General features: G+C 43.7%; 1 protein-coding gene across 2 annotated transcripts in view; it reads left to right on the top strand.

Moving 5' to 3' along the window:
* Window positions 1–25,374, top strand: part of GTF2I (general transcription factor IIi) — a 132,671-nt gene that overhangs the window by 75,760 nt on the left and 31,537 nt on the right. For both annotated transcript variants that reach the window (XM_082245209.1, XM_082245210.1), the window contains 11 exons: window positions 356–539; window positions 2,151–2,203; window positions 2,400–2,471; window positions 11,771–11,954; window positions 12,821–12,879; window positions 13,085–13,135; window positions 16,299–16,388; window positions 21,076–21,141; window positions 24,039–24,222; window positions 24,442–24,494; window positions 24,909–24,986. In XM_082245209.1, coding sequence (XP_082101335.1) covers window positions 356–539; window positions 2,151–2,203; window positions 2,400–2,471; window positions 11,771–11,954; window positions 12,821–12,879; window positions 13,085–13,135; window positions 16,299–16,388; window positions 21,076–21,141; window positions 24,039–24,222; window positions 24,442–24,494; window positions 24,909–24,986 — 1,074 coding nt within the window. The remainder of the gene's footprint in view (window positions 1–355; window positions 540–2,150; window positions 2,204–2,399; window positions 2,472–11,770; window positions 11,955–12,820; window positions 12,880–13,084; window positions 13,136–16,298; window positions 16,389–21,075; window positions 21,142–24,038; window positions 24,223–24,441; window positions 24,495–24,908; window positions 24,987–25,374) is intronic.

Here is a 25,374-nt window from a genome sequence, read left to right on the forward strand (position 1 = left end):
GCCACTTTCCAAAATATTGTGGATGCAGCCACTGCTTTTCATCAGCTAGTTCATATCAGTGCTTCTAGCATGGGCACAGGTTTTATATTGATGCTTATATCATTATATTGAGATACTGTATTAGTAGTATAGCATCTAAGGTGCATATGACAATAATTGTTGCTGAATTTTACATTCCCTAACCAATGAGACCAGCAAAATCACATAATATGGCTAGCCTAACACAAGCTCTTAAAAACGTTATTTAATTTTCAGTTCTGTTTTTATTATTACTATGACTTGATATTCTAGGAGTTTTTATTTCTTTAATAATTTTGAATTGTTATGCATCAGTTCTGTTTTCTTCTATTTGTAGCTGAAGCGTTAGGAAAAACTGAGATCATGCCCGTACCATATCAGAAGTTTGAGGCTAATCCAACAGATATGTATGTAGAGGGATTGCCAGAAAACATACCTTTCAGAAGTCCTTCCTGGTATGGAATTCCAAGACTGGAGAAGATCATTCAAGCTGCTAACCGGATAAAATTTACTATTAAAAAGTATGTGGCTCTCTTCCTGTTTTCTGGAAATAAATTGGCATCAGTGTTTCTAACCCTTTTTGTTGGCTAATAAAAATCAACTACTTCATTTGGTATCAGAAAAAACTGAAGGAGCACACATTGGTTCAGAAATTTTTTTTTATCGTATAGCGTTATCTTAGACGCTTGGTGTACAAATGATGGTTCAGGACTCAATAAATTTTTTGGTATCCCAAATATTTTGGAAAAGTTAGTCATTTTAACATGAAGACACAAGGTGGTAAACCAGTTCTCTCTAAGGAGTTGTTGTTCAAGGTCCTCACTTCCCCCAGCTTTTTTAGGCAGGCCATAGATTATGCGATTTGCAGGAAGGAAAATCACTTGATTGCCTCATTAATGGCCAGCTTTAGTGGGGACCTAACCCTTTTAGCTTATGGTCCTGTTCCTGTGAATTAGTTACATCAAAGCATTAGCAAGGGGCTTGTCTACTTGTAGAGAACAATGGGGATTGCGGCAGAGAAAAAATATTGAGCTACTTTTGTTCCATCAAAGCTGTATGCTTGGGAGTGATGGCCCCAGTAGTGAAACTATCCCCTACAGCCAGTTCCAAACCTCTTAAAATTGGAAGTCCATTCCTGTAAGGGCCAGTCCCCACCACAGTTTCTCTATTCCAAATGAGTTTTCTGCATGCATGGTTTTTGATGTGTTCTGGTGCGTTTTTCTCGCCCTCCTTTGTTTTTCTTCATCTCAATTCAGGACATGTGCATTCTGGTGCATTTTTTTTTAACATTTCGCTACATCGCAGATGCGTTCCATACAGAAAAAATGAATCATGTTATACTTCGTTTTGTTGACTGCACTGGAACACACTGCACTAGTGTGAACTAGGGCCTTTGGAATGCATGGAAAACACTGCACATGCATTTCAGATAAAAATTAAAAACACATTGGACTGCATCTGGTATGAGCCAGCCCTAAAAGATGATTTTCATTCTATTGCCCATGAGACACTCTGGTGGCTTCGCTTCCAGCTTTTTTCTCAAAGACAGAAAATTCTTCTAGAATAATGAGTTGTACTGATGATGGACATCCACAATAATAAATGTGGTGGAATGCTGAGAGAACTTTGTAAAAGGTAAGTCTTCTTAATTCTCCTTTGTTCAAGAATAATTCTGGACTTGGGGTCATTATTTTTTCTCTAAAATATTGGATGCTATGCCTAGAGAGATTGCTGAGAGGAATGGAATCCTAAAATGCACCAGATGCATATTTGATAGGGGCGATACATATTCTTTTCTGAATTTTATTCACATTTTTGCTTTATTGGTAGTACTAATCTAAAGATGCAGAATTCTCTGACAGACTATCTGAGATGCGAGCCATTTAATCTTAAAAGCTGGTCTGTGTGTTTGAAAGCATTTCTTGATCAATGCATCAAATGGGATTGTTGGTGTTTAAATTGTTCATTGTGACATACTATGATTTTGTTGTCTTTGAAGCAACGAAGCAAACCCTTTGATTGGTGTAATAGTAGAGTAATTAAACATTTCATTCAGAATGCTTTAATGTTGAAATGATTTTGTGTTGCTATTTCCACTTCTTTTTGGTGATTTTCACACTTTCCTTATATAGGCCAGAGCTGCTTACGCAATCTCATACAGAACCAAATCGAGGAAATGTGGGAGGTAAATGTGTCAATGCTTGTATATTATTGTATAAGTAGAGAGATCAGAGTGCTCTTTTCCCATCCTGGTTGTCCCTTTCCCAATAACTCTAATAATTGTGCTCTTTTCCCATCCTGGTTGTCCCTTTCCCAATAACTATAATAATTGTATATTTCTAAAAATTGCTATGAACACACTTTTTGTCTTGCTTTCCTAGCTAAAGAAGACTGGAATATCAGAATTACTAAACTAAGGAAAGAAGTCGAGGAGATATTTAACACAAAGTTTGGTAATCCATGTATTCTATGTTTTTATTAGTTTCATAGTTGCATAGTTACATTAAGCTATTAACTAGGTTGCAAAATGGAAAACACAAATGTCTCTTTCGTTCATTGACGGGCACAGCTTCAGATCTTCATAACCATTGGGCTACTACAGGAGTGGGACACTAGGCAGAAAAAAAGTCTGGCTACGCCCATGTGTTGTTACAGGGGTATACTCCCTCTCTCTGCTATAGGTACTCAGTTTTTTTCTGCTTAGTCTGGAGTAAGGACCTTGTTCCTTGCCGGGATCTTTCCTGTGAGATCTACAATCAACTGCCAGACTGGGCGACGAGCTGGATAATCTACATCCAGTGGTCACCCCAGTCTGGCCAGCGAGCGCACACAGACCTCAGCTCCGCGCTAGGTCAGCCGTGACATAGTCCCACTGGACGTGTGCTGGCCTGCGAGTTAAACGCCTCGCGAGGACGCATATGACCGGGTCTCGGCCTGAGTCGCAGCGTTTCTCCTGGCCTACAGCCCCCTATTTCGATAGAGAGGAGTTCTGTCTGGAGCGGTGCCCGCCTGGTTCCTGGCATGGTGAGTAGCTGTCTCCCCCTGGAGGGTTTTGGTGTGGACGTGGGCCCTTCCTTGGAATGGTTGGACCCCCCTCCTCCTCAGGCACTCCCCCTTGTAATCTGACCTCCGTCCTACCCCCCTCCCCCTCCACATATGCTGGGGCTGTTTGGGTGGTCTGATCCACCTCCTGGGGTGGGGGCAGGGCGCTATGTTAGCGATGTGGAGGGGGCGGTGACCAGACAAGCGACTGTGCTGGGGAGGGGGTTGTACATGGTGGGGGCTTCTGCCAAGGCCCCCATCCTGCCTGGGTCTGTTCTTGAGGCCTGGGTTACCCCCTGGGTCCCTTTAAGCCTCGTGGTGCTGCCATATTTGTGTAGTCCGGTGGCTATTTTGTGGTGGTTTGTCATTGGAAAAAAATGGCGGCCATGACAGTGGAGCCCTGTGGGCGGTGATTTCGGCAGTATGGGCCCCTCATCCCCTGGTGCTGCCTCCTGGATCCTTTTACTTCCCGATCACCGCGCGCAGTGCTGATTATCCTGATGGCTGCAGGTGCCTGTTTTTGCTGGGTGGAAAGTCTGGTGGGGTTCTCTCCCTCTCTGCTGAGGATCGCTTGCTGCTTGTGCCTGGCGACCAGGTGGTGCTGCCAGCACGGTGGGGGTTGTCCCCTACAGTATTTTACACCTTTTTTTGTAGGGTCCCCCTTGTGACTCATGGAGTCTTTGGAGCACATCTTCCCACCTAATCCCCTCTCTGCGGCTGCAAAACCCTCCTGGTCCCAACCATCCATCGATGCACTGACGGCAGTCCTGGAGTCCTTCTGTGTCCCAGGTGGAGGTGGTCTTCGGGCAACAGGCTAGCTAAAAGTGCCCCCCGCCTCATCTGTCTCATGAGATCCTGAATCTGATTCGGCCGCCGTGGACGTCTGTCACCCTGCTGGGTTTACAACCACACTCCTGAAATCCTCTGATAGTTAGGGATGATTCCTCCACGTCTGGACCCGTGCACGAAAAGGCACTGGTGAAAGCACTGATTGTATCTGTGCGTGAGAACTTGAAGATGCGTAGGGTGTCTGAACTGGCTGCGTTATCCTGTCGTTCACCAAACCTGGTGATTCACGGAGATAAGGTGGTTCTTCGCCCTTATCTGTTGTTTCTTCCTCAGGTTGTCTCTGATTTTCATTTGAATGAAGACATTGTGTTGCCTTCCCGGTGTCCCAGGCCTACACATCCAAAGGAAATTGACTTTCATGCCTTGGATGTGGTCCAGGCAATTAGGGTGTACCTGGCAACTACGGAGTCTTTCAGAAAGGCAGACTCTCACTATTTGTGCTCACGGATAGGCCTTGTAAAGGGTTGCTGCGACCATTTCCAGTTGCATCAGACAGACAGTGATTCAGGCCTATTCCATCAAGGGTCAGGTTCCTCCTTTCCCTGTTAAGGCGCACTCTACTAGGGCGCTTAGTGCCTCCTGGGCCTTCCGTCTTAAGGCGTCGGTGACGCAGTTTTACAATGTGGCCACCTGGTCGTCGGTGCACACTTTCACAAACTTTTATAAAGTGGATGTATTGGCATCTGCAGATGCTTCTTTTGGCCGCAAGGTTTTGCAGGCTTCTGTTGAGAGGACCTGATCCTCTTTGAGGGTGTATTTCTTTTTTTCCAGGTGGGCTGCAGTTTTGGTTGAGCTCCTGTTGCCTGGTTGGCTACTGTGTTAGCCTTGGCAATTTTTTTGCTGTTCCTACCCCTCATGTTTAACACTGCTTTGGGACTGCTTTTTCCATCAATGAACAAAAGAGAAAATCGGATTTCTGACTTACCGTAAAATCCATTTCTCTGATGATCATTGACGAACACAGCACCCATCCCTCTGTGGAGTTGTAATTCTTCTGACACTGCTTGTAACTAAACTGAGTGCCTATAGCAGAGAGAGGGATTATACCCCCTGGGCATAGCCAGACTTTTTTTCTGCCTAGTGTCCTACTCCTGTAGGGGGCAGTATAACCCAACGGTTATAAAGATCTGAAGCTGTGTCCGTCAATGAATATCAGAGAAATGGATTTTACGGTAAGTCAGAAATCCCATTTTTGTCATTTATTGCCATTTTTCTTATCTATACCACCTGCATTTATTGCGTAACTCCCCTTTTTGGCAAATTATACTGTTATGGTAGGTGGTAAAACCGGTTTCTGGTTATTCATTTCCTAGTGTAAGGCTTGTCTTTTGTTCACAGGGAAGTCTTAAAAGTTTGTTTGTGGCTAAAGAGAACAGCAGATACAGCTGCCTGGGTTACCCACTCTGCTCATTAGAGTGCACAAAAAACATGTTCGTATATTCACTTGCCTTCTCTGTCTACATTGAAAGGTTTAAATAAATTGTATTTGATGTTTGTTTGTGCTTTTTTTTCTGTCCTCCTTTTGGACAGTTGACAAAATAAAATAACGATGGGAGCTGAGATTTCTAACATCACTTTAATATTATCTTTTAATATTATCATATTTACTGCTATAACACATGGTCAACATCTATTCTCTTCATCATTTTATTTTCTATATATAGATTAGAAAAATTTATATTAAAGAAAAAAACAACAAAGCTTTTGCAGGCAACAGAAACAGTAGTTTAAGTGACCCTAAATTCTGGTTAAAAAAAAGTGTTCTATTAAAGCATGTATTACTAACTCAAAGTACCTTCTATTGTTCGCAGCCTCCTCTAAATCTTCAAATTCCTTTTTTGCTGCTGTGATCTGACTTCCTGTTAGAGGGTTGCTACATTTGTTCCCCATGGTCCCTCTCTATGTAGGAACCTAGCCAGCCTCTCTTACTTGTTTCAAAGATGGACTAAGGGCTATGAAATATGGTCTATGAGATGTGTAGTTTGCATAGAGCAGTGCACATGGCTGCAACTAACTTGCACTGCTTGGTCCAAATAAACTGAAATGAGGGGAAAAAAGAGAGGTTCAGGAGCTTAAGGAGGGTGTTAAAAGGAGGAAGAAAAACACAGTAAGAAATTAATGAAAAACAAAATACATGGCTATTAAGTAGTGGATATGTTTTGGTTATTTTTTGAAAATAAGGATATCCTTTAGTGTAACTTTAAGTGCCTTCTCTCCTGCGTTCTATAGGTGTTTTCTACCAGTTTGTTTTACATTTTGGCAGAAAATTAATTTGTGTTCCAGCAGCGGAACACTGCAGTAGGCAGACTTGCCTGCGAGCCAATATGAAGGCAAAGACTGCTCCATGTGAAACGCTGTCAGCCTTGTACAGCCGCTTATGTGGGTGCTCGCCATGGTTTGCCACCACAAACACTGTAGTCATTAAACAGAATGGCCACACACCACTATAGACTAGTCTAAATGGTTTTTCTCTATCGCTCATTGACAGACGTAGTCCTCGGTGATACAGCACCTTCGGGTTATGTTGCCTCCACAGGAGCAGGACTAGACAGGAAATTAAAAAGCTCTGGCCACACCCTAGGGGCAGTCCCAGAGGGTATATCCTCTCTCTCTCTGCCTCAGCAAACAGGAAGTCTTTTGGCTGGCTGCCCAGGAAGAAAGGAGGCGGCTCCGCCCCTCTGCACGCCTTCCGGCGCCTCCCCTAGCTCCACGAGGTGTTTGGATCACCTCAAACATGGCCGCCCCCATGCTGGAGACACGAGGCTACGCCAAAATGGCGGCTCGTGCAATCCAGCAAAAAAAAATGGCGGCGGCCTGTAGCGAATAGCGGTGTGCTACAGGGCAGTTATTTTCTGTCTAGTTAGGAGTAAGGACCTAGATACCTTGCTGGGATCTTCGGTCCGGGCAAGATTTTTTTCTTAAAAAGATTTTTTAGACAGCTTTTTTCTCCAGTGTTCCTGTGAGATCTTCAAGCAAGAAAGCTGAACTGGGCGACGGGCTGGATGTTGAGATCCGGTGGTCACCCCAGTTCAGCCTACGAGCGCGTGCAGGCCATAGCTCCGCGCTGGGTCGGCCGCGACAAAGTCCCATTAAGGGACTGACCCCGCGAGTTAAACGTCTCGCTGAAACGCCAAAGACCATGAGTCACGGCGTCCGTATTGGTCGACAGCCCTCCCGCCCCGGTGGAGAGGGGTACTGTCAGGAGTTGGTGCCCGCCTGGTTCCGGTATGGTGAGTAGTATGTTCCCCCTTTTCCCCCTGACGGGTCTTGTGGTGAACGCGGGCCCCTCTCTGTATGGTAAGATAGAGTCCCCCTCTATCCTATAACATGGCACAGATCCCCCTACTTTGAGTGTGATTTTATGTGCAAAAAGCCAGGAGGCTTGGTTTGGGAGCTAACAATCTAATTGTATACATGTTTAAAAGATTGTAATCAGTGGCAGTCTGGGAATCTACTGTGATAAGAATAAGGTACCTACCAGTCAGAAGCCACGGACATGTAGACTGCCTTCCTAGTCAAATCTCCAGCTATAGCAGGCCTTCCGAAGGCCATGAGGTCCGCCAGGGCCGGTACCGCCAACCACGCCAAAAAATCCCCATGCAGAGATAGTGTTGTGTGCCCTGTAGCACACCGCTATTCGCTACAGGCCGCCGCCATTTTTTTTTGCTGGATTGCACGAGCCGCCATTTTGGCGTAGCCTCGTGTCTCCAGCATGGGGGCGGCCATGTTTGAGGTGATCCAAACACCTCGTGGAGCTAGGGGAGGCGCCGGAAGGCGTGCAGAGGGGCGGAGCCGCCTCCTTTCTTCCTGGGCAGCCAGCCAAAAGACTTCCTGTTTGTCAAGACAGCGCTGTAACCTGTTGCAGTTAAACTCTGAGCATCAAGTGGTGAGCCTGGGGGTCTATCTCTCTCTCTCTCGATCGATAGGGATCCCTAGCAGGTAACACTAGGGGGTTTTTTGTGGCGCTGGGGGTCTGTGAAAAAAAAAAAAAAAAAAGTTTTTTATTTTTGAATTATATCATCCGGGAAGTTACTGGAATAATCATGGACCCTGCCACACAAATTCCCCCACCTGTTTCCCTCGAGGGGGCCACGGGACCCGCCAGTGCACAGAGTGTAGAGGCATTTACAGCAATTTTGGAGTCTATGGTGGCTCGGGTGGAGGCGGCCTGTCAGGGACGAGGGTCAAGGAAGCGACCCCCGCCTACCCCTATATTATCTGACACCTCTGACTCAGATTCAGAGATGGTTACTGCAGTTGCAGGTCCCTCTGCAAGGGCTGTTACCTCAGGTAAAGCTCCCTCAGACAGTGAGGAGGACGTTTCTTCTCCCGCTATAATTCAGGAAGAAGCATTGGTGGACGCACTAGTTGTGGCAGTGCAGGAAACCTTAAAACTTGAAGTTTTACCGGCAGAAGCAACTGATACAGAGATTCCTTTTGGTACTAACAAGCCCATCAAAACGGTGAAGGTTTTTCCTGTACCCAAGTGTTTTGGTAATAAGATTAAAGGAGAATGGGAGCATTCTAAACGTACCTTTACTATTTCCAAGCGTATTGCTAGACGCTATCCATTTGAGGAATCTTTCATTAAGAAATGGACGGTACCACCAGTAGTGGATCCACCTATTTCCAGGCTGAATAAAGCCACGGTTATCCCAGTGGAGGACACTTCGTCCTTTAAGGATCCGGTAGATCGGAAGATGGAAGCAGAGTCCCGCACTATCTTCTCTCTGATAGGGTCAGCATTTAGACCAGTAATTGTTATTGGTCTAGTTTCCCAGACACTTACGGAATGGGCAAGATTGGTACGCCAAGACCTAAGGGGAAAAGATATTCCCCAGGAAACATCTGATTTGATGGAACAGATTATACAAGGGCTACAGTTTATCTGTGATGCAGCCTTGGATGCTACTCCCCTATTAGGGCATGCATCTATGTCAGCGGTAATCCTCAGACGTGTGCTGTGGTTAAAATGCTGGTCAGCTGACCTAGGTTCCAAAAAGACCTTGACGAATCTCCCCTTTCAGGGGAATCGTCTATTTGGGGCCACCCTAGATGAAATCATTAAGGATGCCACTGGGGGCAAGAGCACTTTTTTGCCACAGGCTGCTAAAGCTAAGGGACCTCGCAATAAGCGAGGACCTTTCTTTACCGCCCATAAAGGGTACGTACGCCCGGCTGGAACAAGCGGGAAAGGCAAGACTCCTCCAGGAGGGTTCAAGAAAGGCTGGTCGGTCAAACAGAGGACCGACTCAGCCAAACACGAAGCAAAGGATTACACAGCCTGAAGGTGCGCCCCCACCCGGGTTGAGGGTGGGGGGACGTTTTCACCGGTATTCAGGATAATAGATCGAGCATCGACTACCACTACCGGTGCGATTCTTCCCTTCCAACATTTAAGTACTACAGGGAGCGGTAGTCACCGTTCCCTGAATAGATCTTTTCCTTTACCTTTTCCTAAGATTAGTCTCTATTCTCCACAGGAATCGGATCTGGTTGACCAGACAGACCAAGAAGCCTCTAGTCGGGTGACTTCGGTCCCTGAGGTTCAACCAGAAAAGATCACCCTTCCTGATAGGAATCAGGTATCTGATAAATGTGTGGGAACAGAAAACGACCAGACTTTCTCGGATGGTCGGGGCCAGATAGTTCTAGGGACGCCTGGTTCAGATCCAGTCAGCGCCAGTGGTCCTAGAAATTCTAGGCTGGCCTCGTCAAGCCGGCCTGGCCGACTTGGACATGCTAGTCGCAGACGTTCCGTGGGAACTTCGTCTCAGGGAATGTCTGTGGTCTCAAGGACCAATTTACCATTGTGCTTTACAGTCGCTGGCTTTAATGGCCTGGCCATTGAGACCCAAGTACTGAAGGACAGAGGGTTGTCAGCTTCAGTCATTCCTACCCTTATTAAAGCAAGGAAAGCGACTTCCAGCAAGGTCTATTATCACACATGGAAGACTTATATTGCGTGGTGCGAATCTTTAGGATTTCCTCCACGTACCTATTCGGTGACTCGAATATTGGCTTTTTTACAAAAAGGGGTTGAGCAGAAGCTAGCCTTGAGCACCATCAAGGGTCAAGTTTCAGCATTAGCAATCTTCTTTCAGAAACCTTTAGCTACCAAGTCCTTGGTGCGGAATTTCATCCAGGGGGTGCGGCACCTGGCTCCACCAGTCCGCGCGCCCTTATCGCCTTGGGATCTTAATTTAGTTTTGTCGGTTCTACAGAAACCTCCCTTTGAAAACATCAGGGAGATTCCCTTGTTTACTTTATCCCAGAAGGTGGCCTTCTTGGTGGCTATCACTTCTGCTCGCAGGGTGTCAGAACTGGCTGCATTATCATGCCAGTCCCCATACCTAGTGATTCATAGGGATAAGGTAGTACTTCATCCTAAGCCATCCTTTCTTCCTAAGGTGGTTTCAGATTTCATCTGAATGAAGATATTGTACTACCTTCCTTGTGTCCTCAGCCCAATCATCATCGGGAACATGCGTTGCATTCCTTGGATGTGTTTCGGGCAATCAGAGTATACCTGAAAGCTACGGAATCATTCCGTAAGACGGATTCACTTTTTGTGATCACGGATGGCCCCAGAAAGGGTTTGCCTGCATCTGCCGCGACCATTGCCAAATGGATTAGACAGACGGTGGTACAGGCTTATTCTATTAAAGGTCAGAGTCCTCCGTTCCCTGTTAGGGCGCACTCCACTCGAGCGCTCAGTACTTCCTGGGCCTTTCGCCATCAGGCGTCAGTGGTCCAGGTATGTGAGGCGGCCACCTGGTCGCCGGTACATACCTTTACAAAATTCTATAAAATTGATGTGACGGCATCGGCGGATGCCTCATTTGGCCGCAAGGTTTTGCAGGCCGCAATTTGAGGAGACCGGTGGTCTACCTCGAGAGTTTTTTTCTGTTTGAAAAATTTCTTTTTTGTTGAGTCTCATCATTAAGGATGAGCATTGTAAACTTCTAGTTGGCACCGGTTGGGCCTTCTAGATTGGGATTTGATTTCCATTTTCCCACCCCTCATTTGTGATACTGCTCTGGGACGTCCCGAAGGTGCTGTATCACCGAGGACTACGTCTGTCAATGAGCGATAGAGAAAAATGGATTTTTGTAAAATCTTACCGTAAAATCCTTTTCTCTTAGCTCATTGACAGACGTAGTCCCCGCCCCTCTGTTTTGGAGTTGGGTTGGGTTAAAATCTCTAAAGACTGCTTTTTGACATAACTGATTTGCTGAGGCAGAGAGAGAGAGAGGATATACCCTCTGGGACTGCCCCTAGGGTGTGGCCAGAGCTTTTTAATTTCCTGTCTAGTCCTGCTCCTGTGGAGGCAACATAACCCGAAGGTGCTGTATCACCGAGGACTACGTCTGTCAATGAGCTAAGAGAAAAGGATTTTACGGTAAGATTTTACAAAAATCCATTTATTCCATCTGATGGAATAAACCTGTTTTATGGCTCTATGGTGGTGTGCGCCCATTCCTTCTAATGACTACCTTCTAATGGGCCAAGCTGCTATTAACAGCTGCAGGCATTTTACAGGAGAGCGAGAACCATTCGGTGTGGTTTTCTAGACATATGATCATATGGTCATCACTTTGAAACTGAGAATGTTTGCTACTATATCTCATCCATTGCTCATTGATCAGACCGATTTGCTTAGAGTTCCTGTTACCTGTCCTAACATTAGCAATAAACACCTGAAGAGAGACTATGGGTTACTGCCTTGTGCGTATCAGTTTTTCTTTCTGTATTGCCTAAAGCATTTAGATATGCCAAGTTCGTTTAAGATGTTGTGTTTTTATTTTTTTTAGAAATCTTTTTTTTTTGTTTTTTTTAAAGTCAGTTTTTTGTCTTTCAGCACAGGCACTGGGACTTTCAGAACCTATAAAAGTCCCTTATCCAGTGTTCGAGTCAAATCCAGAGTTCCTCTATGTAGAAGGATTGCCAGAGGGAATTCCATTCCGCAGTCCCACTTGGTTTGGGATTCCTCGGCTGGAGAGGATTGTAAGAGGAAGTGCCAAAATCAAGTTTATTGTAAAAAAGTATGTACAAAGAGAATATCTACCTTTTGTACACAATTGTATGCATGACTGTAACAAATAACAGCCCTGTAGTTGTTTACCTTTTATTTAAATGACAAGCCAGTATTTTGTTTTTACATCATTATTGTCCACAGATGCTAGAGAATAACTTCTTAAAGCAGAGTTCCGCTCATTTTTAATAATTATGAAATATCACATTGTGACGTGCACCCATAGTGATTTTGTTTTTGGATATTTATATGGTGAAATTTTGAAAGTACCCTTTTTTTTATGTAGTCTTCCCTTTGACTCCCAGTCGCGGTTGCCTAGGCGACTAGTGGGATATCCATTTCATCAATCCCCGGAGCCTTCGGGCATCTAATGTGATTTATAATCACGAGATTTCCTGACCGGAAGTGACACAATCTGCGCCATTTCCTCCATCGCTCCTTTCCCCGACAACTTGCTTTCTCTTCTGGGTTCTCTGTTGATTGACAGGTTGTCATAACATGGAGGCAGGAACTTCCACTGTCGCCGCCATTGCGATGGCAACCTGTATTCAAAAAAAGGCGCAGCCCAGTGTCATTAATGCGCAGGCGCCAGATTGGGAGGTGCACGGAATCCCAGAAATGCACAGGAATGGGCTTCAGATATCCACATCTTTAATGGCCACTGCCCTGCCTGCCGGATCATGTAAGAAATTACAGATTTAAAAGGAAAAAGTATGAGGACAGCTAGGACAATATCCATATTATATAGTTCTCTTAGGGAGCATATGGTTGGGCTCAGAAACCTTTGCCAGGCAACCAATTACAAGCTCATTTTAGTTGGAAGGTTGCATGACATAACAAAAGGTGTATAATAATGTCTCCTCCTTCCCTTCGCAGACCTCAGCTTGTAGCACCTCATATACCTGCTGAACTTGCTAGTAAAGTTAATGTTGAAGGTAAGAAATATTTTCCGATATAAGGCTATGCAAATATATTTGCCTGATCGTCTTCTTTTTTTTTTTTTTTTTTTTTGTTTATGCCTCTTCTGTTGGCCCAAGTAAGAGAAGTGAATTATTCTTATGACTGTTCATAATGTTGTCACGATATGGAGCAAATTGTGGTTCTAGGTTTTACTATTATAACTTGAAATTTGTTTTATAGCTGTTCAGAACATGGCCGAAAAACAGGATCCAGGGGAGGGTACAGATGAAGGTAAGAGAACATGGAGGGTTCATAGTTAGACAATCTAATCTCTGATATATTTGATCTCTGACGAAGCTAGAACACTTATAAGTTAACAAAACACCAGAAAATTCCCCTCCAATTTACACTTTCTCTGACCTGCCAGTTCCGCTGGGTACATGTGCCCAAAACTAAACAACTTAGCTGAAAAAATGAGCGCTGTAATGACCTATAAAGGAGGAGGTCGTTTTTTGTTTTTTTTTAACCACTTGCCTTGGTGTGACCCTTCCTGGTAGGGGGCGGACAACCTGGCTCTGCTGTGATTTTATACCGCAGATGCCGATCAGCGGGTGCTGGTCAATAGATTACTGCTGGCACCCGCTGATTGTCCAGATTTACCTATGTAAACAAGGCAGAACCCTGTACTATCAGCAGGGAATAATAGATTTTATTTCCCCGCAAAGCAGGGAATGTGATCGATTACCTCCCCTAGTAAAGGTACAACATACAGTACACACAAACACTGACTAGGCATACATTAAACCCTTTGATTACCCTAGATATTTAACCCCTTCCCAGCCAGTGTCAGCACAGTGGCAGTGCATATTTTTAGCACTGACCACTGTATTAGTGTGCAGGTTCCCAAAAGGTGTCAGTATGTCCGCTGCACTATCGCAGTCCTGCTAGAAGTCGCTAATCCCCACCATTACTAGTAAAAAAAAAAAATCATAATTCAATACAAATATCCCATAGTTTGTATATGCTATAACTTTTGCCAAACCAATCAATATACACTTATTGGGATTTTTATTGCCAAAAATATGTGGCAGAATACATATTGACCTAAATGTAGGATGAAATTAGTTTTTTTTTTTTTTTTTAATTGGATGTTTTTTTTTTTTTTTTTTTTTTTTTTTTTAGCAGAAATTAAAAATTTTACTTTTTTTTTTTTTTTTTTTTTTCAAAAATTGTTGTTCTGTTATTTTTAATAGTGCAAAAAAACACAGAGGTGATCAAATACCACCATTTGTGGGGGAGAAAAAAGGACATAAACTTTTTTTGGGTACAATGTGTCACGACACAATTGTCAGTTAAAATAACGCAGTGCCGTATCGCAAAAAATGGCCTGGTCATGAAGGGGGGTAAATCTTCCAGAGGTCAAGTGGTTAATTAAGGTGCGCACATAGAAATGCATGTGGCAATCTCAATTCACCATAATTAAAACCGAACAACTTTGGTTGTACACAACATAACACTTTATATTTTCTTTTAATAAATTACTATTCAAATTAAACTGTGAATAACTGAATAACAGCATGAAGTAGTGTGCTTTTTTTTCTAATCTGTCTCTATATTCTTCTTACCAGAATGGGGAAAACCCAGAGGCAATAAGGAGGCATGTGACTTTTAAAATTGTAAACAGTATTTCATCTAAGAAATTTTCTGCACTTTTATACAGTGGTCACTATTTATACTGGGTACTTTGTTCCCCTAAACCACAGAGATGTGTATGTTTACATTACTGCCTTAGGACTCATGCATTTGGCTGCAACAAGGCTGTTCAGCATGCAAGAGCATACAGAACATGGGTAAAATTCTTTCTAAAACCGTTGCATGACTCTTAAAAAATAAGCACCAGTTATAATAAATAATATAAATAAGTCCACAATAAATATATATATATATATATATATATATATATATATATATATATATATATACAGTATATGTAAGTCCACAATATATTAAAACCATTGTTTTTGATCAATGCAGTACCTTTTTCATCTGTGATCCAAATATTTTGCTCTGGTACTGTTGACCTACAGATTTCATCTTCGATTTTTATGCTCTGGTCAAGCTTCTAGATCTTATAAGATTTGAGCACCTTTAATTCAAGCCAGAGTGGTTAGACCATTGTGATTTTGGAGATCTTCTAAAGCTGTATTTTCAGGTGGATGGCTACATTCTACACAACATAGATGTATAATAGGTATGTCAAGGAAAAAATGATTCCTTTGAGTAGACTAAGGCTGATTCACACCTGAGCGTAGCATTTTCACGCGGTTTTTACAGGCGTTTTTTGTGCAGGCGTTTTTAGATTGAATAGAGACCAATGGAAAACGCCTGTAATCTGCCCAAAAAGAAGCTTATGTACTTTTTTGAGCGTTGGACATTTTGCTCACAGCGTCAAAACGCTCAAATGTGAACAGGGGCCATTGAAATGAATAGGATTTGTCTTGTTGGGCGTTTTGAGAGCTGATCCTAGAGCAGAAAAACTCCCCAAAAACGCCCCAAAACGCCTACATGTGAACGGAGCCTTAAAGAAAGCTGTCTTTCATTCACTGAGGGTCACAGCACACTTCTAGGTCATTACACCTGCGCTGTGTCCTCCAATAAACAGAGAAAAATTTGTTTAGTACAAAAAATATTATTCTATTACCTCTTTTGTTCATTGAAAGTTATAGCACAGTGGTAATGATCTAATGCAGAGCTGTGTCTTCCAGTGAATGCAGAGAAAATTATTTTACAGAGAATACTTTCCATAAGAAAGTGGGAAACCTTTTCATGATGGTACATGAGCTGACAAATAAAAATACAGCTGAGTTTAGATGGTGGACTCAGTTGCTTAGAGTTTTGACACAAAGCAGCTCTGGTCCAAGGAGCCTATGCTGGTTCCCTTAAGCCTCATACACTCAGGGTAAGCTGTGTAGTAGAATGCATTTTCTTCAAAAACACACACAAGCATGGGTGCTAAAAATAATAATAAATAAGTAATTCTTCATCTACCCGAAAAAAAAAAAAAAAAAGATAATTTTTTTTTTTTTTTTAAAGAAGTATGGCCTAATCTATTTTGGCTATACTTCTCCTATGGATCACAGTAGTGCAGTTAGTTCTGCACTCCTGTGACCTGTTTTTATCTGACAGTGGAAGTCAGCTGTTGGCTGATGTAACTCAGATGTCTGGACCAGCACGCTCCCGCCACCTCCACAGCCCAGCACTTAAGTCTGATCAAAGCAGAGGGGAGAATTGAGTGACCTCCGATGTTTGATCGCTCAGTTCTCAGTGTAGAGTTAGACGGATGCAGCATCAAATCAATGCTGCATCCACCTAGGTGAGTGTAAGTTTTTTTTTTTTTTATTTTCCCCAAACCCATATTTCTTTTTAACAAGTATTTTTCCTTACTTTTTTACAGATACATCTCAAGCCGTTTCAAGTCCTCCACCGCAAACAAATGGCTCTACGACTGTGACCTGCAAACAACGAGGAAAAGAATTCTCATTTGGTAAATAGGAAAAGTAAATTCGAACACACTAGCACTTTAAAGTGATTGTAAAGTCTAGTTTTTTAGTTAAAAATAACAAACAGGTATACTTACCTGCTCTGTGCAGTGGATTTGCACAGAGTAGCCTGGATCCTCCCCCTCTTGGGTCCCTCTTTGGTGCTCCCGGCCCTCCCTTTTGTTGAGTGCCCCCCACAGCAAGCAGCTTCCTACGGGGGCACCCGAGCCGAGCCACAGCTCTGTGTCCATTCAGGCACGGCGCCGCTGCCCGGTCCTACCTCCTTTCTCTTCTCTTTGGCTGACTGACTTTGACAGCAGCGGGAGCCAATCGCGCTGCTGTCTCAGCCAATAAAGAGGGGAGTCCCGGCAGCCGAGACAATCCTACAACATCGCTGGATCTAGAGGGGGCTCAGGTAAGTATTAGGCGGGCTGCTGCACACAGAAGGCTTTATTAATGCATAGAATAGTGAAGAGGGATTAGACCCCCTGTCAGTTTTTATTGCTGTCTGGGCCCCCCCCCCCGGGGGGGGGGGATTCACTTTCTCTATTTGTCCTGTTTACTATCATCATTGAAAGTGAAAGTAATAGAAAATCCCAAATTTTGGGTTGTCCCCAGAAAAGTAATAGAGGGGAAATCTTCCAATGGAGACACTAATTCTGGTGACCTGGGGTCCCCAAGAAATTAAACTAATTTGAATGGACTTCCTCTCCCTTCCTGTTTGGCTATGGGACAGGTAGAGAAGAGAAATCTCCACAGTGGGACACAGATGCTAAAAAACATTGGATGGGTTATAACCCTCCCTTAAGTGCATATAGGACTCAAAAGTCAGTCTCCAAAGTCCACAGACTCCAAAGAAATTAACCAATGTTAATCAGTAGTATCAATAATACAGTCCGTGGTATAATCAGGTGAATAACTCTTCCGTGCTTAAATGCAGAGGATGATGTGCACCTTCACTGCACCTCTGTGGGCCCCTTTGGTAGTCCACCTGGACAGCAAGCGATCCACCGTACATCTCCCGATCCCAGCAATACCATGCAATCACAAGGGGGAACTCATAGTGTATACCATACCGACCAATTTTATTGCATTAAAAAAATCAATATATACACTCACATTTGCAGCATAAATTTATAGCGTAGTAGAACTAGGCACCCTCACGGCTGTGCGTACTAACACCGCTTGCGGTCCTCGTATTGTCCGCGGCTCAGTACCAGCCAACGGACTTCCGGGTCCCTGGGTGTGACGTCAGACGCTCCGGGTTGCCGGGGGGACTGCACGCTCACGCATAACGTGTTTCGTCACCAAAGGACTTCAACTGGATATATGGGATCCTTACTCTAATACAGTGTCAAGAAAAAAGTATGTGAACCCCTTTGACTTTATAATTACTTTAACTGGTTTCCTATTTTCAGCTGTCAAACTGTTTTTTCTTTAAAATAACAAATATAAAATATTATTTATAAAAAATTATACTTCTCTGCTCTGTATTGTGCAATGGTTTTGCACAGAGCAGCCCCCTTCCCCCTCCTTCCGGGTACCCTGCTGGTGCTCCTCCTCTTGGTGTGCCACCACAAGAAGCCATTTCTTATCGTAGCACACCTGCAGGCTCAATCCCTAGCTGCGCTGCCTATAGACACAGACAACGTGGCTTGGACCTGTCCCCGCTCTCTCGCCATGAGATTGGATTGACTGCAGCAAGAGCCAATAATTAAGTCATAGGTAACTTTATTGTATTTACCCATTTTATTTTTTTTTCTTAACCAGATGTTTCTCTCTGACTAGTGGCATAGTGCTTTTTAAGACTACTAACTGCATACTTTCAGCTGCCTTCTTCTGCCACAGACCCAAGCTAATAGTTTGCTGTCTCACCTGATATCCAATACCTCATCGTTTGCTGTCTTACCTGTTGCCTTATACATCAGATATGCTTTTTTGGCATTTAGGTCGTACCAAGAATTAATGCCATTTGTCTCTAGTTAGTTATTACCGTTTGTTCTACCAGCCCCTCCCTATTAGATTGTAAGCTCCCAGAAACATGGCCCTCCTAACCCTCTTGTATTGAATTGTATTGTTGCTGTATCCTCTCCTTTTATATTGTAAAGTGCTGCATAAACTTTTGGCGCTATATAAATCCTGTATAATATTAACCTAGATAATCCAATTCTTTCTCCTCTCGCCCTTGGTCCTACTATTCTGCATAGACACCATGGAGAATGCAATTTGTCAAATCTCCAGAATGTCCTTACTTTCTGTGCATATGCACAGATATTTATGGAGCTTGGTTAGCTGACCCTGCTCAGGAAAGGTGCCTTTTGTGCATGCTCTTCAAAGGTGAGATCCTCTGTGTAAAATCCTTGAGAAATACATTGAGGTGATTAAGGAGGGAAGTGGGTTCCTACCCCCACTACCGGTATCCATGCTCCCACCTCACTATGGAATTTGTCTTCCTCTACCTTATGTGTACAATCTGTTCAGCCCTTCCAGGCATCATCTACTGTAGGTCCATCCTTTTTTGGCAGACCCTCCACCTCTAAGCCCACTAGACCTGTTCAGAAGACTTCTTCACAATAAAGATTTGCTTCTACTTTTGGAGGTGGGGGGACATCTAATGACCTTTTGTTTCAGCTGCACAGGGACCCCTGTCCATATAGGGAATGCATGTTTCATCATGCTTGCAAAACATCTGTCGTCCTGCAACAACTGGACACCAAGGTCTCCTGTGTACCTGCCAACAAGTTCACTGCAGAAGCCAAGCTTCTGCCTGGTCTGCTGTAGACTTTTCACTATGTCTCTCATACAAGAGATGTTTCTACCTTTAATAGCAAACACCATGTGATGGTTTATACTCGCTATCTATTTACACAGCAGTGTAGTCCTTACATTACTGAAAATAAATCATTGCATTCTGTGGTACCCTGGACATTTATTTCCTTGGCTGCCATGGAAACCTTTTACTACAAGGATCCTCAGCCCAATTCTTTGCAACATATCCATAATGCTCATGCTCACATGTCTCCTTTTCAAGTGATCCTGCATTCTTCTCAGGCTTCTTCCCCCAACCTTGTGTACTGTCTGGGGTACTTGGGTCTAATTCTGACATCATTCTTTTTCACATTCTCATTCAGCACAACCCTCCTTCAGGAGTTGGTTAAAAAAGTTATGTAAGATATGGGGTTATGCAATGTGGGTGTCCTGAACGTATGTGAAAGCCTAGGAATCCAGTGAAGGTTCTCTTAGCGACCAACAAGTCGAGCACTTGTAAGGATATTATAACACCAAACATTGCACAATGGTGCAAATAAAAATGTCCAAATCTCCCATCCAGGAAACTAGGCATCATATGTATCATGCAACCTAAATAAGTTAGGGCATAGCAGAGGCGTAACTAGAGCCTTCAGGGCCCTGATGCAAGAAACCATGAAGGGCCCCCCCAGATCCCTGGCCGGGGCCCTTCCCTTCAAGCCCAGGGCTCTTCCCACTAATCCTGGGGCTCTTTATTCTCGTTGCATGGCCTTTTATTACGGTCCCGCAGCAGGATCCTTTCACAAGTTCTGCAGTGGGCTCCCTTCCTGCAATCTTGGGGCCTCCCCACAGTGGTGCAATGCCAGGGCCCGGTCGCAAGTGTGACTTTTGCAATCCTGGAAGTTCACCCACTGGTTTGCTACTGGGCCCCCTGGAGCATGGGGCCCGGTAGCAATCGCAACCCCTGCAACCCCTGTAGTTACGCCCCTGGGGCATAGAAAACAATTGGTGCTCTTGCAATTCTCCTGCAAACACAAGACATATTGGTAACCAAGGCTTTCCCACTGGGCCATACCCATGGTCTTTCATACTCATGTAGACTGACTGGAAATATGTGCTGAAGTGACCATTTTAATTGTAATTTTCAGGGAATACAGCGAGGGGATGTATGCACGTTGGAAAAGTTAGGAGGAGGTCCCTGTCAAAAATTGACTTTTGACCAGATGAGCTTAGGATGGAGAAAAAAAACTACCTGCATTTAAAGTTAATACTGGTTATAATCCTATGTTGTGTTCCAGTCAGGAGTAGGCCATAGTTGAAATATGAGTATCCTCCTTTGCTCCATTTAATAAGGGTGCTATCACCAAATAAACATGGGAGACTCTGAGAACAGTCTACAGTGCTAGGCTCAACAGGCAATTGTTTTATATGTTGCCAAGCCATAGTGGTGGTATCCAGCCACTATCGCAAGATTGAGTTCAGCCGATGCCTATTCTGGTGGGTTAAAAAAAGATACCTCCACTCCTACATAGAGAGGACTGGGTGCCAGATACCAGGCTGTAGCTCATAGACTGGCCCCCAAAAGAGCCTTGTAGGGTTGTAGTTATCTGTGAGGGGACTGGGCAGCCCAGAAGATATATATTGTTTCCATGTGTTGTAGCATGCAGGATGCAAAGGTTTTTATGCTGCCAAAGAAAAGTCTATTTTTGCTTGAAATTTGATTATTTGATTATTTGTCAGTTCAGCCCCCCACTAACCCCAGTTAGTAACCATCACTGTCAGTCTAAGCAAGTGCATGATCAGAAATAATTCTACCCTTTTTACTAAAAGCATATTTTTCTTCAGCACAGAGTTCAGGGGCTTGTTTTTAAATACATAAGGCTTGCAATCTTCCCCATACAAAATTTAACACTGACGTAATGTTGCATATTTTTTCAACAACAGAGGCTTGGAATGCTAAAATCACAGATTTGAAGCAAAAAGTTGAAGCACTCTTTGATAAGAAATGTGGTGAGTATTTGTAACTTCCTTTGTTATTGTGGAATTTCACCCATATAAAAAAAATATTCGGATATTGGTATGTTAAAAGGGCAGCTATGTGCATGTGGACAAACGGTAAAAAAAGCTTTAAAAGTCTTTACTGACCTCCCTAGCTGCTTGTACTGTGAAATTGTTAATGCTTAAACATCATTTAAAGCAGTAGTAAACTCTTTCCTCCTGCAAGGCAATATCAAAAAGTGCTAGTATGCACTGTATACTAATACATTATGAAAGACTTCCCTTGAAACGGAGTCCTCCAGTGGCGCGCTGCCACCGCTGCAGAGGCTTCAATCTTCACCCGGTCTTCCTTCTGCATTTGCAAACTATGACCAAGCCACAATGATGTCAGTGCGGGAGTCTCTGCTACGGCACACGGCTCTGAAGGAACGGCACAGGTATATGGCGTTCCTTCAGAGCGCAAGCGCCGGTGACGTCGCCAGCTGCTGATTGCTATAATATCTCCTAAATCAGGGGTGGGGAACCCTTTTTCTGCCAAGGGCCATTTGGGTATTTATAAAATCATTCGGGGGCTGTACAAAATTATCGACTTAAAAATGTGCCTGTTCTATTTGGTCAAACATTTAACTCACCCCTAATGTGATGGGTGCACTGCTTCTCTTTGTTGAGGTGTGTGATGTTAGCTGGTATTGATGATGTTGCTACTCGCAACTGGTTTTCCAGGTTTGCGTCGGTCAGTCTGGAGCACAGTCGACTCTTTGCGGTAGTAAGTTTTGAAAAGAACTGCTGACGGGTACAGCTGGTGGGTACTGCTGGTGGGTACAGCTGGCTGGTACTGCTGGTGGGTACAGCTGGCTGGTACTGCTGGTGGGTACAGCTGGCTGGCACTGCTGTGGGTACTGCTGGCTCAGGCTGGTACTCCAGGCTTGTACTGTGCTGTGGGTACTGCTGGCTCAGGCTGGTACTGCTGTGCGTACTGCTGACTCAGGCTGGTACTGTGCTGTAGGTACTGCTGGCTGGTACTTTGCTGTGGTGTTCGCTGAGTGGTACTGCTGGCTCAGGCTGGTACTACTGGCTGGTACTGCTGGCTCTGGTTGGAACTGCTGGCTCTGGTTGGAACTGCTGGCTCTGGTTGGAACTGCTGGCTCTGGTTGGAACTGCTGGCTCTGGCTGGAACTGCTGGCTCTGGCTGGAACTGCTGGCTCTGGCTGGAACTGCTGGCTCTGGCTGGTACTGCTGGCTCTGGCTGGTACTGCTGGCTCTGGCTGGTACTGCTGGCTCTGGCAGGTGCTGCTGGCTCTGGTTGGTGCTGCTGGCTCTGGTTGGTGCTGCTGGCTCTGGCTGGTACTGCTGTGAGTACTGCTGGCTCTGGCTGGTACTGCTGCTGGCAGAAAATGCTGGCTAGCAGCGGCTCTGCGCTATTGGTCACAGGCAGAGTGCGTTTGATATCACTCCGCCTTTGACTCACTCAGACTGTCAGAAGGAAGCCGGAACTATACAGGAAGCATCGGCTCAGTTCTGACAGATCAGCTGAGAGACACAGACTCAGCTGCACAGGGGGCCGGACCAAATGACTTTGAGGGCTGCATACGGCCCCCGGGCCATAGGTTCCCCACCCCTGTCCTAAATGGTGCAGGTTTAGGAGATTTTAATTTTACCAACGGATAAGCTTTATTCTAAGCTTACATGTAGGTAAAAATCAAAATGCAGAGTTTACTTCCACTGTAAAGAAAAATTCTGGCAGGTATAAAAGACACAGGTTAATGCAGTTCTGTATCTATTAACCTATCATTAAATGTATTTGTTTATGCGAGCAATGTAATTTGCCTTGCATTTTACTTTTTAGACCGGGTTCCTGTGACCCGGTCAAGGCTTTGTCCGTCGATGGACGAAAGAAAATGGGATTTTTGTACTTACCGTAAAATCCATTTCACTTAGGAGTTTTGATACTTCTAATATTGCATGCTACTCAACTGATTACCTAGAGCAGAGAGGGAGCTTATATAAGGCCTATGGGTGTAGCCAGGTGCTTTTTGTTCTGCCTAGTCCTACTCAAGGAGGCAATATAACCCAGTAGTTATGATTTATGGAGTGCTGTGTCTGTTGATTCAACGAAAGAGAAAATGGGATTTTTGTACTTACCGTAAAATCTATTTCTCTGAGTTTGATGGAAACAGCACCCACCCCTCTAAAGAGTTTTGATACTTCTAATATTGCATGCTACTCAACTGATTACCTATAGCAGAGAGTGGTTTATATACCAACTGAGGACGGCCTATGGGTGTAGCCAGGTGCTTTTTGTTCTACCTAGTCCCACTCGTGGAGGAGGCAATATAACCCAGTAGTTATGATTTATGGATCACTGTGTCTGTCGATGAACTCAGAGAAAAGTACAAAAATCCAATTTTTTTTTTTTTTACACTTAGCTTGTGTCTATGAAATCTCCCAGCCAACACATAAATGAGGCAGAGGATACAGCCGTGTGGGAGAAGCTCTTACATATATGACCACTTCCCAGCACAGGCACGGCCTGATCTGAATACTGGCTTACGTCTGTATGCCATCTCAGCATTGGTCTTATTTAACAACAATTTCCTAAGCTGAGATTTGTCACTGCCATAGCAAGTTTCTTAATGGGCAGTAGTAAAGAACTGCCTGAATTTCAGACGTGTCAGTAACAGATACTGGCGCAAATGCTTGCCTGTGTTATGCATGTGTTGCTCTTAAGGGAACTACTGGCAGAAATCTGTTACTGATATATTGAAGTGTCAAAATAAGTGTCTCGAAACAAAAACTTGAGGTGGCATTCTGCAGAATTTATTAGTTAGGACTCTTTTTTTTTTCTGTTTTTGTACACGATTATCTAAACTATATATAAATGGATACTATCTCTTGTGACTATCCTTTAGGAGAAGCATTGGGAATGAAAGATCCATTCAAAGTTCCATTTGCCTTGTTTGAGTCCTATCCAGAAGACTTCTATGTGGAAGGTCTTCCAGAAGGGGTCCCATTCCGCAGACCGTCCACTTTTGGCATCCCTAGACTGGAGAAGATTCTTAGAAATCAATCCAAGATTAAATTTGTCATCAAGAAGTAAGACAAATGTACTGAGAATACTGTGGCCTTTACTTAGTGAGGTGCAAAGTGTAGTAACCTGTAACAACCAGTCAGAAGACAACAGGTTGCAGCGAGAAAGTCATTTTTTTTTTTCTGTAGTATTTTGTAAGCTTTTATGTTTGGAAATGTGTAAATGTATGTTTTATTGGTTATGCATACAATGTTTTTGTAATTTTTTTTTTTTTTTTTTGCTAGACCCGAACTGTTTGAGGCTGCAGCCAAAGATTCATCATTACATTATCCACAAAGTAAGTACCATTTTAATTTTATAATGCGTTCTTTTTAAGAACCATTTAAACTGTATTATTTGAATTGGAATACTAGAGTTGCCTTGTGATTGTGTAGGTCATGTATATTTTAAAAGTGTCATTGAGACTCGGTTGTAAACAACTGCAGTGAAGGAAGCAAAAACTGAAATTGTTGCTCATATCGGCCATTCAGATGTGTGCTTTAATATCCTTGCTCCAACAAAATACAACCTAGTGAGTTGCTTTGGCCACGATGTTACCTTACTTTGGAGCTCCACATTTTGAGCCCAGTTACACTGTAAAATTAGAAAAGTTATTTTAGATTCAAAAGCTAACCTTTGTCAAATGTTTATTTCCTGCTAAAAACAAAATATGGTTTTACTAAAATATATGTATTTTGTATACATTTTTAAGAGAGGATACAAGTCCAAAACACTCCAACCACAACATCTGGTCGTGAACATCTTAATATTATTCAAGTATCGTTACCAGGTATGTAGTACAGGTACTCAGTTTAGTGAAAATATTTGACTGAAAATAGAGGACATTTTAAAAACAAAGTTACCATTGTTAAGCGACCATGTCAGAGTAAAAAAAAATCCTAAAGAAAGATCTCTGCCAAAGAAGAGCATTTATACTTGCCTCTCCAGAAGCCTGTGTCTCCCACCATCCCTCCATTCCAGCATTGCAGTCTTCAACAGTCTCTTGGGGATTCAACACTTCAAGAGTGTGGAATGACTGTGTTCCCCACGGCGCACTCTGATTTCTTACTCTGACCCCCTGCATTGCTACAGGACACAGGGGGTGGAGGATATAGTTACATAGTTACATAGTTACATAGTTAGTAAGGTTGAAAAAAGACATCAGTCCATCCAGTTCA

Source organism: Pelophylax lessonae (genome assembly GCF_965119305.1).
Source record: "Pelophylax lessonae genome assembly, chromosome: 2".
Classification (NCBI taxonomy): domain Eukaryota; kingdom Metazoa; phylum Chordata; class Amphibia; order Anura; family Ranidae; genus Pelophylax; species Pelophylax lessonae.